The sequence below is a fragment of the Anguilla anguilla genome, chromosome 4 (assembly GCF_013347855.1).
Source record: "Anguilla anguilla isolate fAngAng1 chromosome 4, fAngAng1.pri, whole genome shotgun sequence".
NCBI classification, from domain to species: domain Eukaryota; kingdom Metazoa; phylum Chordata; class Actinopteri; order Anguilliformes; family Anguillidae; genus Anguilla; species Anguilla anguilla.
The window spans coordinates 13,398,984-13,414,704 of record NC_049204.1 but is presented as its reverse complement, the minus strand read 5'-3'; the positions used below and the strand labels follow the sequence as shown (position 1 = coordinate 13,414,704).

Here is a 15,721-nt window from a genome sequence, read left to right as displayed (position 1 = left end):
GGCATCAATTGTAAAGCACTTTGGATAAAAGCGCTATATAAATGCAGTCCATTTACCACACTGTCTGCTTGAATTTAAAGGATATTTACATCCATATCCAGTGATCTGTGTAGGAATTACAGCCCTTGTTATAAATAGTCCCCCCATTTTACGGGAGCAAATGTATTTGGGCAGATTAAAATCTTAAATAAAGTTGTCCTATTACAGTAAGTACTTGGTAAATTCCAGTGGCAGCCATACATGTCCAAGCCATAACACTGCATCCACCATGTTTTAAAGATGGGGGTGCTTTGGATCATAAGCAGTTCCTTTCTTTCTCCACGCTTTTCTCTTTCCATCACATTGATACCAGTTAACACTCATCTCATCTGTCCATAAGTTTGTTCCAGAACAGAAATAGTTTTTTTTTAAATGTACTTTTAAGCAAACTCTAACCTGGCAATGTTGCTATTGAGGCTTATCATTGGTTTTCATCTTCCAGAATTGGAACACTGTGTATAAAAAGGGCTGAAATTCTTGCATATGGATAGCCCGATATGGATATAAATACCCGAAAATCAAAGCTCACAGTCTGTTTCACAGTCGGAATAATATATTGCTTCACTTCAGATCCAATGCGCTGGAGTACAGAGCCAAAACAACAAGAATTGTGTCACTGTCCAAATGTTTACGGACTGCACCGTAGATCCATTTACTCTGTTATGTTATGTTTTAGCAGGCGGCTTGCTCCGTTCCTGAGAATATAGCATACCCCAGAACAGCAAGTCAAATTTTCATGTTGCTCCATCCTACAGACATGAGCTCAGCATCTGCTTATCTAGCCAGATGTGACACTGGGACCTGATCTGCCTGGCTGAATCTCAGTGGCCTATATTGTGAGGGCTGCTTTCAGTGACTTAGCACAACATGCGAGTGAGAGAGAGAGGGGATAGAGAGAGAGGAGCGGGGTAGAGAGATAGGGAAGAGGGGGGGAGAGGGAGAGGGAGAGATAGGGAAGAGGGGGAGAGGGAGAGGGAGAGGGAGGGAGGGAGTGAGAGAGAGAGAGACTTTATATATGGTATTTTATGCTCTGCCTAGAGGAACCAGACTGCCTTATCAATCATACATGAACTCTAGATGTAACTAGCCAGCATCAGTTACTGTCTCACATCCCCAAAGCTGTCATTAGAGACCGCTCCACTGCCGGAGTTAGTGTCAGGCAGATCGAGTCCAAGTAATTGACAGGGCGGTTTTCAGAATAACCTCGGCGAAAAATTGACTCCCGCTTGTTTTTGAACACTCATTTAGGCTTTGGCTCATGCACTCCAATGATTCTGATCAAATTTAGATGGATCCTCATCAGATTGTCTCAGCATACAACAGCGTGCTGGCAACCAGCAGGAACTGGAGACGAGACATCATTTAAATTTATGACTACTTTATGACGTGTAACAAGTGAACTTCATCATCAGCTTCACACATTATGCCACTAATTTCCTGTTTAATGAACATTTGGAAGAGATACATATATACTCTCCATGTGTTTGTATTTTTATTTTTATTTTGTCCAGTTCTTCTCCTTCACAGCTCTAACCGACCCAAAGCATGGGCATTACCAGGGTTTTATAAAATATTTATGACTGTGCATCCTGCATTCTGGCTTTCAGCTGTCAAGGAAGTTGTACCCAGATGAGAGGGAAGAAGCAAGGCCTGCCACCCAGGTGGTGACTCTGCTTCATAGTTTAGGTTCTCTTAATGGCAGGTCTTTGGAAACGCTAATCCACTTTGTAAAGCTCCGTTGAAATGAATTCTGAAATGATGATGATGAGCTCGCTGTACCTACCCCACCCCCATTCTTTTTATTTTTATACAAGATCATGTGACCTGTGCAGGACTTTGAACTGAAATTAACTGAAAGATAGCTGTGATTACTCATAGATGCAGTACTCCCATTCCCCTGAGATTGCACCTTGCGCTATGTGTGTGCCGATCACAGTTTAGGACAGTGCTGTGAGCGTGTGCTTAGGCTGATTAGACTTCAGTTGTATAAAGGAACTGATTACCCCAAATCCCAGTGATACATAAATATAGTATTTGTCATTTCTTGTATTAAAATTGTTTCCTTTAAGATGATGCAGTGTAAGTAATTTAATTCTAGTATTTTTAAAACGAGCCTGCAGAGTCATACATTTGGCATACCGCCCTGATTTGTCAAATGCAGAGCGTTATACTGGAGTGTGTTCAAGAAAAACAAAGAGGAAAATGTTGACGGCTTCAATAAATTATTAATGAAAAGAGGGCGGGAAAAGGGCATTCAGGTAATTTTGTGAATTGCTACTTATGTATTTGTTTCCATGCCAACAGGAAATGGTATTGAGACGGTGTCTTGCTCGCAGAGGTGCGGGTTTGAGTGTGTGTATGGGGTGAAGAATGAGAATGAGGACAAGGTATTTTCCATAAAGATAAAAAGGCTCCCGCTCTATTCCTTCAGCACTGTGTGCATTATTAGTGGAGCGTACTGATATTGAGGGCAGTGGCTTAGGTGAGTTGAGGTCAAGTTACCAAAGCATCTGAAGGAAGTGCATCATATTATAAATATTTTATTTAAATTTGGGTTTGAATGCTTGTGAATGATTATGTTTTCATTGTTCTGCATCAATATTCATGATACATAGACAAGTAATCCAGTTTAGGATAATAGATAATTAACTGGTGATTACATTGTTTCCTACTGTGAGAGAATGCATTTGTCTTTGCTGTGAGTCATTTTTTATAGAGAAAGAATTGGCGTTTTGTTTAAACATCAGGTTCCACTAGTTTCAGTGGTCGTTAATGGAGATACACAACTGCACGTTTATTGAGAAGGCCATGATCGCTCTTTTTGTTACTCCTTTACAAGACTTTTCCCATTTAATCTGATTTCTGTCACAGGAGATATCTTTGTGCTACGAATGTTGTACCATAGTCATCTATAACAGCAGATTACCTTCCAGCACAAGCTTATGAAATCATTGCAGTCTGAGGTCATGTACCATATTTGGCCAATCAGATATCTGACCTCAAGATGTCTGCTTCAGCCTCTTTCTCTATTGTTCTGCTGTCATCGAAAGCTGAGCAGCGATCCATTCCCCGGCAAATCAGTCTAGAAAAAATGCTTCCATCGTGGTGCTGTGCCATTCTAAGCAGCGGGGCTATTGATGAGTCACCGGCAGCGACAGGACTTAACTGTGGAAAAGAACAAGGAGTAAAGCGAGCATCACTTCCCCAGTGTGCTGCAGCTGGTCGGTGTGCTTCGATACACGTCTGCCGTGGACGACTCTCCCTTGGCCTTTTTCTCTCCATTATTGATTTCGGTACAGAAATTCTCTGCGTACCGTAGCCGGCACAATATCATTCATTTCTAGTGAATGGTGCCGAATCATTACCGGCCGCATTTTGCACGGAGATTATTATCCGTCATGCGAGACCCCTTCGGTACATGTGATGCAGTGTTCGGACAAAGTGGTTATCTGGTGGAGTATACTTCTGAATATACTTTTGGTTGAGCGTGGTCCAGAAATGTCCAGAAATGATTACCTTTTCCATCGTGGGTTGTACAGAGAGTGTACAGCCTAGTATAAAGAAAACATTTTTTTTTTCTTTCCCCAGCCAGAAATGCAGTGAATGTAGATGAGTGTGAATGACAGCAGGGCAGATGAATCCATTAACCACAGTAACATCATTTCCTGAGGATGAGGGGAGTTTCAATTTATAGAGGCTAGCTATGTATCCTTGTTACTGATACACACCTACAAGCTAATAAATCTGCATAAACATGATAAAAACTAGAATATGCTGGAGTATTACTGTTATATTAAAAAGGAATAACAAAAATCTATTTCTTTAGTCGTTCTTTACTCTTTGGGCACGACATGACATTTTTATCCAGTGTAATATTACAGACTTGTGGTTTATGAGACCGACTTAAACTACTCTTATACATCCAGAAGACTAGACTCCCCATCGTCACACATTTTCTGTCAACAGCCTTGGCCCTTTTTTACAGATGCATTTTTTAATATAATATCAGAGTGCTTTGCTGCGGTGTAAATCCAGGAAGATGAATTGCCAACCTTCACATGGACAAACTAATTCCAGATAGCTGATATGAGAAATGCCGGTGATGTCTGCCTCGTACTCTAACAAGCTGAGAGAGGTATCCTTCCTTTTAATGTGCCTGGGCCGTGTTGTGCCTGGATGAATGTGCCTCCTTCACAGTTAGCAGGATTCACTGGTGGATGCTTCGTCCTTCGTCCCAGTATAGTTTGGTCATTCAGGGGGTCAGAAGGTCATTCACATCAAATCTGCCCCTTTTTACTTTACTGAAGTACTTTTCAATTACACTCAACGTGCAATTGGCAAGTGTTAGTCAAACGGTGAACTTCTTCATACAACACAATGCAGGTCGTCATTGAATGTCATAATGGACGTTCATGCCTTTGTGCTTCGGTTGGAGAATTTTCAGTTTTTATTTTGTCTTAGAGGTGTGCCTTATGTAAACATGCAGAACTTTGTTAAGCATTTCATGTTATAGCTACTCTCACAGCCATTTATGAACACTCATACTTGCTTATTACAGCTCACATGAATGGCAACCATGATGCATTGTACAGTAATGCTGTATAGAAGGTCCTCCATGTCATTTGGTATCTATGGTAAACGCATGTTTGGAAGGGAATTCTTATAAATTCCATTAAGAATATTTTGACACATATTTAAACTGAATCCTCTAAAACATGAGGATAATGAGGCCCCAATACAATTGTCCAGCAAGAACATAACAAATAATGTGTTTGATTATTTGACACGATTCAGGGTCATATTTTCTGAACAAGACTAAAGATTTTGAAGCAGTTGTTAAGAGTGACACATATTTACAGTAAACCGAGTGCTCTGAAACATTGTGACCCATTTTCAACTGTAATTCTGAAGCTTTTTAAATTGTATTCTACAAGGTCTTACAAAATGCTAAATGAGCTACAGTAACAATCCAATTCCCTTCAGGAGTCAGGAACATAACATAATGCGGTTGATTATTTGACACGACTCAGGATCGTATTTTCTGAGTTATAGAACAAGACTAAAGATTGCATTTAGAGTGATTGTTAACCGCAGTGCTCCAGGATACCGATAATCTACCATACAGCATTTTCTGTCTGTAGAGGAGAGTGTGTGTGTGTGTGTGTCAGAGACGGGGCTTAGACTTTTAACGATTAGAACATGTGAGAAATGATCCAGTGACAGCTGGCTGCATCGTGCAGAAATGTGCAGAGGGCTTTGCATGACCCAATTCACATCAGCATTGGATGAAACAAGGCTGGATTCCCCTCTGTGTCTGCCACACAAACACACACAGGCTTACACGCTCACACACACGCACATACACACAGGCTTACAGGCTCACACACACATACACACATTTACACACACATACATGCTCAATTACACACCCAAACAAGCAGCCTTACGCCAATGCCCAAACACATGCGCCCACACAAACTCATACAGACACACATACACACAAACGCATACACACAGACATGCACGTACACGCGCACACACACACACGCACATGCACACACGCACACACACACACATAGGAATGCACACGCACACACACCAATTGGCACATAGGGCTGCTTCATCTGAATAGCACCAGTGCTTCTGTAAGCAAGAATACACATTCTTATGAATCCTGGTACTGTAAATCATGGACATTAATAGAGCAAACAGACCATTTGTTTTACTGGCACTGATTGGTGGAAAATCCAGTAGCAGGGGTAACTGATTGCTTCTGCAGTCTCAGAGATTATCTATAAACATTTACAACGACTGGTGGGATAAATAGCTGCAGGTTATTTTGCTCCTGTTACCAAAAAAAGTTTGCCTAACACCTGCAGATATTTCTACCCAATGGTATTCATACCATAACTGAGTATCCTTTTAGGCCTCTGACAGCTACTAATTATCATCAGAACACAGCCTTGTCTCATTTAATTCCAGGCTCTGCGGCTATTAAACTGGTGATCCGGCACAATTTCATGTCAGTTCCTGCAAAAATAGCCCGTAGATAAGGAGTCTTCCCTGTTGCTGCTAGGTGATAGGTCAGCACCGAAGCAGCACCAAAGTTAGAGCTGAAACAATTCTGTACGATAGGGTGGTCCTGAATTTCTCCCAGGCAATGTGACAGCCTGATCAGTACTTATAGGAAACTTATTACTGCCACTCCAAGTTTACCCAGTTTCTGTAGCTTTGGAAGCAGTTATTTGTCCCACAGAGTTATGGAATATCTGATGATTGTTTAAAAATCATATAATGGAAAAGTTGCGAGACTTTGTGAGGCATCGGATAATAGCTAAATTAAAGTTTTTAATTTATCCAAAAACACATTCTGTGCTTGTCCATGCTCAATATATAGGCAACCTGGATTCAGTATCCACACCTAAAGACCTTTTTTGACATTGAGATCAGCATGTTATTTCTTAATAGTTGACACTATTTTTTGTGGTCTGATTACACATGCTTTTTTTTTTTTTTTTGTTATACTACATAACAAATATTATTTGAATTTTTTGTGCATGTGTATAGCCATGGTTCTTGACAATGGCATTATTGTGGTTATGGCAAAAAGTGAACTATGCTTACCTCTCAGGACCTATTCCTGACCAGAATGTTCTAGTATTGATTAGCACACACATTGTCATTGAAACAGTCAGAGATATAGGAATGGCTGTGATATCCCAGTGGTGGATTACCCGAGCAAATTCTGAGCACAAATGTTTGTGCAAATTGTACAAATATTTTTTGTGAAATAACTCACGAATGGTTGGAAAATGGTCGCACTTTAGCTAGGGTGTAGCTATTTTGAGACTTGGAACTGTGTAAACACAGAAGATAAGGAAGGGACGGGGTGTTTCTCTTGCATGCACGATCACAGTTTGTAGTTCCGCTAGTTCTGTAAGAGAGAGCTCCGCCGGAGCTTTCAAAAACGATCAGAACAACTGCGACCCGATGAATAATAACTAAAACAAATTGGCGTGGTGTTGTCTTGAACACGATGGGACTGAGAGCATTAAGCTTTTTTGAGTGCTTTACAGCAGTCGCACCAAGCATTGGCTTCACCATGTTGTCACAGCCTCCCTGCTAATTACTGAATTCAGCGAATCCTTCTCCAGATTGCGAAAACCATGGGGCCGTTACGCTTCCCCTCTTTCTGATAAACGCCCGGCTCAGTTTGCATTACCTCTTTCAATTTGCTGTATTTCAGGTAGTCCTTCTTCAAACAATACACTCTGGTTACCAAACAATACACTCTCCTTCCGAGTATTGGACAGGGTTTGGCACCTTCAGTGCTAGTAATGTGTCCCCTGGGTTGTTCTCATTGACCTTTGCCATTCAAAGTGCTTTCACCGTTTTCGTCTTGTTACACATCGCAGCATTATGACTCTTCGGGGAAGGAGTAGCCAAAACAACGAGGCACGTTTTTTCAAACAAGCCTTTGCTTCAGTGGCCAAGGCCTGTTTTTGAAGAGAATGAAAGTTGTTATTTTACATCATGCCTTCAGTATTTATAGTTTAAATACAGAGGACTGCTGACTGACATCCATCTGCCCTGTGATTGTGTTGTTTGATGCATGTCGTAAATATGCAACACCTTGGCGGTCTATCAAGAAGGTTTGCATTGTCAAATGTGGTAGTGCTGCTGTTGTCACTTAATTAACTGAAGCTTGTTAGGAGCACAGTGGGATGTTTTTATTAAATAAAGAAGGGCGGAGGGGGGATCCAGGAAATTGTGTTGCATTATTTACTGATTGTGAGGACTACACAGGTGGAGCATTTAACCCAGTTAATCTAACACGTAGTGCAGCAAACTTGAGGCGAGTGTGTAGGTTGTTGATGATAACCTCCTGTGGCCCAGGAGAAAAATGTAGTTTAATTATTTTGACATAATATAAGTGTCTTCGATGAAGTGTCTATATCATGAGTGTCTTATATTATGTTGCAGTGAAAACTTTAAAAAATATGTCTTTATTAAATCTTTTATTTGAATGTCCCTTGCAGTGTAGGTTTCAGCATAGTAGAACATATGACCAGACTCTTGTCCCCTACAGGGGTCAAAAATAAATTGCCAGGTCTTAGGAGGTTAATACACCCTGGTACCCTCTGCCTGCTGGGTTCAGATCTGCCTTAGGGGATGCTCCACTGCAGAATACAGAACTGAACTGGATTCAGTCGAAATCGTATCACAATTTAAAACTACCACAAAGTATTTTTGCTACCACAATTAACATGGAAAGTTCACCTGTCACCAAAATGAGCTCAATTTGTTTATGAGTAAAAAAAGTATCTGTACTGTCTACAGATCTTTACATAAGTTTGTATATGAGGAGAGCATGATATGTACAGTGATGCCATGTTTTATATGATAGTGCTAATAAAAGTTAGGCATTATTTCTTCTGATGATGTAACTGGGAAGAACTGCATGGCAAAATTGATCTTTGAGTCCATGACACTGAATAAAGATGGATGGATGGATGGATGGATATATGAATGGATGGATTGAGTGACAAACAAACAGAAGTGAAGTGTTGAGCTGATGTGTGGTGCTGTTCTACAGTGTGGGTGAGCATGACCTGGAGGTGCGGTCAGTCATTTTGATCCGTATGTCAAAACCAATTAACTCTGGTGTCTATAGTTTGCTCTGCTGCAACAGTGAGTTCCAACCTCTCAAATAAGTATTTTAACAAAGCTCGGGTTTGTTTGTGCAGTGTGCCATAATTGCCAGGAACTCATTCTTCAGATTTCTCAAATTTCGTTCTGGCAAGATGTCTCCAGAAAATTATATATATAGCATATTGTGTATTGCTCCAGTTCTTAAAGGCCACCCTGGAATAAAATATTGTTGCATGGATGTAATTGGATTTTTTTTACATGAACTGAAGAAAGAGTGTTACGAATAACACAAATTTAAAAGGCCAATTTTGAAAAACACTGTCTATGGGTTTTTTTTCACCTTTTATTGGAGTTATTGTTTCCAAATGACTGCTCAAGTTTAATGATTGCATCACCTTATTGGCACTGGGCAGGCTTGCAGTTGTGTAGTTGTGATAATCATGACATTATTATTGGAGTATAATATGTACTGTAGAATAATTACATGACAGTGCCTGTTGGTCACACAGTGAGCTCAATAATGAGAGGAACAAAGACATATTTATTCTTGATTTGGCTCTGTACTCCACAATTTTAGATTTGTACCAAGAGACGTACCTGTTTTATCTTATTGTATATTCACCTGACAGATCAGTGATTGGTGCCCTGCTTGTCCACTCACATGCGATAGTGAGTGAAAATAGCCAGCTGACTGCACGAACAGCAACAACATTGAGGGCTGAGGAGGACTCTATAGCCATATGCGAATAAAACAATAATACATGCCCATTATACTGCATGTGATAATTTCACATGCAGTATAATGACCTAACCATTCTGATCTAGAGTGTAATGTGGTTGACACGTACTTCGGGGTATTTCGAGTCATTTTATGGTGTTCCTCTATGAATTCCTCTTCTACTTGTAATGAGCAAATGACTGAAAATGTCCAGATAAACGCCCCTTTTTCCTAGCATCCTTTATGGACTGTGTTGTTTAGCCTTTTGCAGAGTGCCAGGTGCTATTTGAGTGTGTTTGCATGTGATAAAGTAAACCATTTGCATGTGATAAAACCGCAGAGTTTTCACAGTTTATTTAATGTCAAACTCTACAGTTCCTGGTTTAATCCCATCTCTATTTAGCCCGATGACTGCACACTCAAATTACCATGAGATTAAAGTGTGAAAAGTGTACTCAAACACTGAGATCCAAAGCAACAGAGGGAACTCAGTTGAACAAAGCTTGTTTCCAGCACAGATTTCAATGAGGAAAGAGGGAAGGAAGGATGTAAGTGGCTTCTTCATGGGCTTTACCTTACCTAAGTTAAGCAGCAGTTGACAGCATTCATATACTCTGTCTCCCAGAAGGCCTTGTCTGGAGGGTACAGTGACTAATGAAGGCCATTTTTATCAGCAAGGGATTCTCCTCAGATACCCTTGGCTGCTCTCCATCTGCCATTTAAATAATATTTTACACACAGTTTCTAAGCTCCAAATTAACTTTTCATTAAAAACAACACTGGCCAGATGGACGAGGCTGGAAATAAGCATGCTTGTGTTTGGGCCATAGAGAGTCATTGTTATGGGTGGCAGAGGGCCTATTTATCACACTCAGGATGAATACTAGAGAGGTAGCAAGGAAAGGTCATTGGAGTTCCCTGTTAAATACCCACTCGCTCAGGTGTTGGGACACAGCTGTCAGCATTGGCTAACACCAGCATAACCTTTTCCTGTCATACGAACTTCTGCAGTACGTGGAACTTTTAATCATTTGACAAATGGGTTTTTCTGTGCAGGTGTGCGGGGTGAATTCTATATTACGCTGCTTACACTTTGGGCCGGCCATTTTGGGAACTGAAAGACACTGGTTAATACCGCATGCTGTGAAGATACATGCTCGTTTGTTCGTTTTTTCAAGAGTTGACCGCGGTTGATAAGAGAATGCAGTTTTTACACAAGTAACTTCTATCATTATTTTGTCTCCCAGGTGCTGCAAAAGTTGGGAAAGGCTGACGAGACGAAGGATGAGCAGTTTGAAGGATTCATCCAGAACTTCAAAAAACAGGAGGTAAGATGGCCACTGGATGTGGAGCTAATATGTGTGGAAATATGTGGCCCCCGGCACAGATTGTACTGTAGAGCAGGGGCACTCAACTCTGGCTCTTCAAGGTCAGTTGTACTGCTTGTTCTCCCTTCTGCCTGATAGTCCATATTCCAATAATGTCATCGATTGGCCAGAGATTACACCCAGTTGGTGCATCAGGTTTACATCAGTGCCCAATTAGAGGGGAGTGAAGAAAACGAGCAGTACCACTGGCCTCGAGGGCCAGATTTCGGTATCTCTGCTGCAGATATTTAACAGTGTTCAAATGTATTGGAAGAAAAATCTATGACTGTATATAACTGGCAGTGGTGTTTGCAATGGTGTTGGTTGTAAGTATGAAACTTGTTTCTTGGACACTAAAGAATTAAAATTGGTGCGCACGCACTTGTACTGCTGAGATCTTGATCATAGGCTGATGCAGAAAGAACAATTTGTTTAATGTAACCAATGTTAATCTCCCAAAGAAAATAATGTATACCTGTCTAGGTACCGATATGAGTTTTTTGGATCGGCTCTCTCATGCTAGATTACACATTATAAGAAAATGAACAATTTTCTGAGTCCTGTGCACTATTGTACTTTTTATTTATCTGACTATTGTGTGCCTCACATGAACCTGAACATGAATAATATTTTTAAAGACATTTTTCCACAGCCCGTCTTTAAATGTGATTGTTCTGGCACACTTTTCTTATTAATCGTTATTCGGTGAATGTCTGGACGGGCGAGGAAGTGACTCAGACTTAAGGCAGGCCGTCTTGTTGAGGGGCTGCAGTGAGAGATTACCACTACTCGCCGTAGCATGAAATCCAGCACGCTCGGAAGAGCAGAGGCACACAAGATGCAATACCGTCCACCGGGCACACGCTTGCTCTTATTGCAAGCATGAATCATGTGCTTCGTGACCTCCACTCCCACGCACATGATATTGCATTACATTTATTTATCAGACCCCATTATTCCGAGCAATTTACAAAATGGAGAATATCGGGGGTAATTTGTACGTGGAGCTGCCATGTTGCTTGCTCAGAGGGATCGTTTGTCGTCCGGTAATATTCCGAGATTAAAACGAGATGAAGAGGTTGGCATTATGGTGCAGTTCAGGGTGAGTCAAAGGAGATGTGGGGGGGAGGGTGGGTGGGCTTGACAGAAAAGTATAGCATCTCAGTTTTAGCCTAGCCTGAGCTTCAGGCGATGGTTTGTCATCCAGCTTAAGATGTCTTACAGGCAAGGTCAGATGAGTGCTGAGACCAGTGTGTATCGAAGGGAGGGAAGGAGTGAAAAGGCGGTGTGTCATCATCATGGCAGTGGTAAGACAAGCCATGGGAGGAGTGAGGCACAAGCACGGCACAGTTTGTGTGGGTCAGAGGATGAGTCTAGCCATAAAAAGTTTGCCTTAGCAGCAGTGGGGGGAGCCTCCATTCTGGAGCGGGTGAGTGAGCTAAGCCTTTTGGTTGACATAATGGATGAAAGCCCAGATGACCTGCGGGGTGAACAGATTTAGATAGACACAGTCTCATCCTGGGAAGAATTTCATTTATTTTCAGCCCTGAACCAGATTACTGGTATGAAGAGGCCAAAAGCAGTACAACTGCAGAGACAATGCCTCTGTACACTTAGTAGGTCCTATAGGTGAATAATTTGTTTTTATATGCTTGTGAGTTTGGTTGGGTAGACGTGTGGGTGGGGTTGAGCAGGTGAAGAGCAAAAGTGCCAGTCATGGTAACCAAACCATGGTCTGCCACTCCTACAACACAGTGCCAAGTCCACTTCACCAAAAGACTGAGGTCTTTTGGGATTCTGAATTTCTAGCAGCAATACTCTTCCTGACAAAGCAGCCCTTCTCGATGGCTCTGATCCCTGCAATATCAAAAGATGTGAGCGTAAATAAAGGAAAAGCACTTATCTGCTGGGGTGACCGCCGTTGTTACAACAAACCTTTCTTTTCCGATTTTGGCTGTGTCTGACGGGTGTAGGTTTTTCCAGGATCTGGCTCACGAGCCTTCCTACTGAACGGAGCCGCTCTGGCAGGCAGAGGCTCGCTCCGGCCCGCGATTATCCCAGGTGCCGTTCCTGGACCCGCCTGCACGGAACGGCGCGGTCCGGGCGATACTCGAGGCTCGTCCACGAGCGTGCAGGGTAGGCCGGGGAAGCAGACCAGCTGCAGCAGGAAATGAGAGCTGGCAGACGGGGTCTGCGTCGCCATGGGGTTGGAGGCCGGAGGCGGGGACTGAGAGGAACCCCGGAGTGGCGGGGGGTTAATCACCTGGCACGGCGCTACAGGGAGCGGAGCGATGGAGAGGGAAAGGAGGGAGAGGGGCCAGCTGTGGAGAACTAGCGCGTCCCACTGCAATATGTCTTCCAAAAGTATTGATCTGAGCCCATGTTTTTTTTCCCCACTGGTAGTCTAAACAAAAATGTGAATAAATTGTATGTCTCTATTACACAAAAACCCAATACTTTTGCTTACACCTTCCTTGTGTATATCCAACTGAGCTTAGTTTTAATGCAATTTTGGTTTAAATATTTTATATTCTGTGCAGTGTTAAGTATTCAATGGCCAGTGTACCATTAGCATGCATGTCAAATTAAACAGTTAAAAAAATTGCATGTAGCGTGTGTGTGTGTGTGTGTTGTATGTAGGCTATTGGTACATTGCCCTTTGAATATTTCTCATGCCATGTTCTACGTATAATATCATCCCACAATGACAGCTGAATCTTATTACAGGCATCTAGCATGATTACGAGTAGTCATGCAGTCAGCTTCTTATACCCTCAGTCACTCGTACTGAGGTTGCCTTCACATGAGACAGTGATCCTAGAGGGTTTCTCTTTAGACAGCACATGCTTTAAATGAGAAAAAAGCATAATCCCCCTCTCTCCAATTGCTCTTTCTTAATCCTGATTAATGTGGGTTTATGCACGGGGAGTGCCATGCCTAGAAAGTCTACCATGTGTCTCAATTTGAATCTGAAGGCTGGATGTTCAATCTAATTGTTCCAGTGATGCAATTTATAAAAGGTCATGACTGTAGATTTATGCACTTCTATGCATTCCTTTATGTTTCCTCCATGTTGCTTCAGTGACAGTGTGATTGAAAATGTCGCAGAAGCTTTACATGTTATGACTACTGATCGCTGATTACATTCAACTGCAGGTAATTTGTGTTTGGGAAACTTCAGAAGCATCGATTCTTGTTTTCTGTGAATTTGCATTTGCCTGCCATCCCATTTGTCACGTCCCTGCTTTTCATTCTTGCAACATCTGTAACCAAGTGAGCTTCACCATTTCGTGCCAGCTTTTAAAATAGAAAGCATAGTGTGTGTTCATGGGGTGATAAAAGGGAGATGAAAAGATTATGGCACTGCTTCTGATATCATATACTGTATCTTGCACTCTCTCTTGTTTGTTGTCGCTGCTATTTGCATTAAGTTATTAGCTACATACTGTAAATACTATAAGAAGTCAAGCTTTGCAGACCATGTGAGAATGCACACAGCCACACCTTGGCATTCAGCTGCAGTATGCTATGTCCCTCTAGGTGAGCCTTTCATCTGCAGGGCCCTATGGCAGCACATAAATGTAAATTAGCTGCTTAAATTGCAGCCTTAATCTATATGGTGACTTAATGTGTCTTAATGTACATGCAGCTAATTACTTTAATGTGGTGTGCTCTGCATTCTCATGTGGTCATGGTTTGTCATTACTTTAACATTTAAAAAATTATACAGTTAATGGAATGCACCCCTCAACCACCGTCATTTTTGGTATCTCTTAAAGTTATTTAATAAATGCCAAAGGAATGGTGATGTTTCACCTTAATGTTTATTCACAGTCCAAAATTTCCCATCCCTATTTGTCACTCCAGAAATTCACAATAAATACCTATCTATGCATAGCTATCATTGTTCACATTGAGGGTAAAAAGAAAAACAAGCTGGCAGTGACTAGTGCTGGCTGGCAGTGACTAGTGACTCCAGGGATATGTAGATAGTGTGTAAATAGAGCAAATTCCCTAACAATGCTGAATACAGCTGAATCCATTATGGTGAAAATTCCCGGTTAGCTTGATTATGATGTATAGCTACTGTATAGCCATAGCTAATGAAACAAATCTATATGTAATATATGTGTACATGAAAAAAACATCATAAATTACATCATAAATTACTTACGTAGAAGGAGATCATCATATGCAGCCGATGGTGTAATCCTGAAATCCTTGTTGAGTATAGCTATTATACATTTTTAATCACTTTATGCAACATAAAACCAAATACCTGGACTTCCTGTTGTGGTTTTCCAAATGGAGTGTCTGAGGGCAAACGTGATTATGAACCTTTGGCTGGTAAAGTCGCATCCAGCTGACTAGGTCTTTGTCCTTTTTGATGATTGGTTATCCATAGGACAAACAAATGCTGACCTACCATACTCTTAGCTTTAAACATGTATTTTATATAATATTGTATGTCCTATAATAATATTATTTTTAAATAAAATGCATTATTAATGTATTATTATTATTATAAATTGCAGACCAGGGCGGGAGGAGGGATGGCGGGGGATGATTCTCGTACCGCCAGACATCACGGACGCAACACGTCCTGCCGTTCGGCGCCCCCAGACAAACAGTGCTTTAGGTGACCAAGCTTTTTGCCTGTGCCTAGAACCAGTCCCGCTTAACTCAAAGCGCAATCCTTTAGCGTTCCATTTTAATTTAAAAATTCTCATTCAGCTGATCTAGGAGACCAGTAAACTAAAAAAAATAAACCTAAGAAAATAAGCATATACTTCTTCAAGTTTGAAATCGTGTTCCATTATCAATGCCGCTTGCTTGTGAAAGAGAGCAAACAGTTGTGCTGCATATATACCGTATCAGGATTCTTCAAACAGTTGTTTGTTTTGTCCTTGATTTTTTGCCGTTGCTGTTTTTTCACCCCTTCAAC

General features: G+C 41.4%; 1 protein-coding gene across 5 annotated transcripts in view; it reads left to right on the top strand.

Annotated features, from left to right (window-relative positions):
• LOC118226089 (amphiphysin-like) overlaps positions 1–15,721 on the top strand; it is an 87,629-nt gene that overhangs the window by 10,019 nt on the left and 61,889 nt on the right. For all 5 annotated transcript variants that reach the window (XM_035415382.1, XM_035415381.1, XM_035415380.1 and 2 more), the window contains exon 2: positions 10,657–10,737. In XM_035415382.1, coding sequence (XP_035271273.1) covers positions 10,657–10,737 — 81 coding nt within the window. The remainder of the gene's footprint in view (positions 1–10,656; positions 10,738–15,721) is intronic.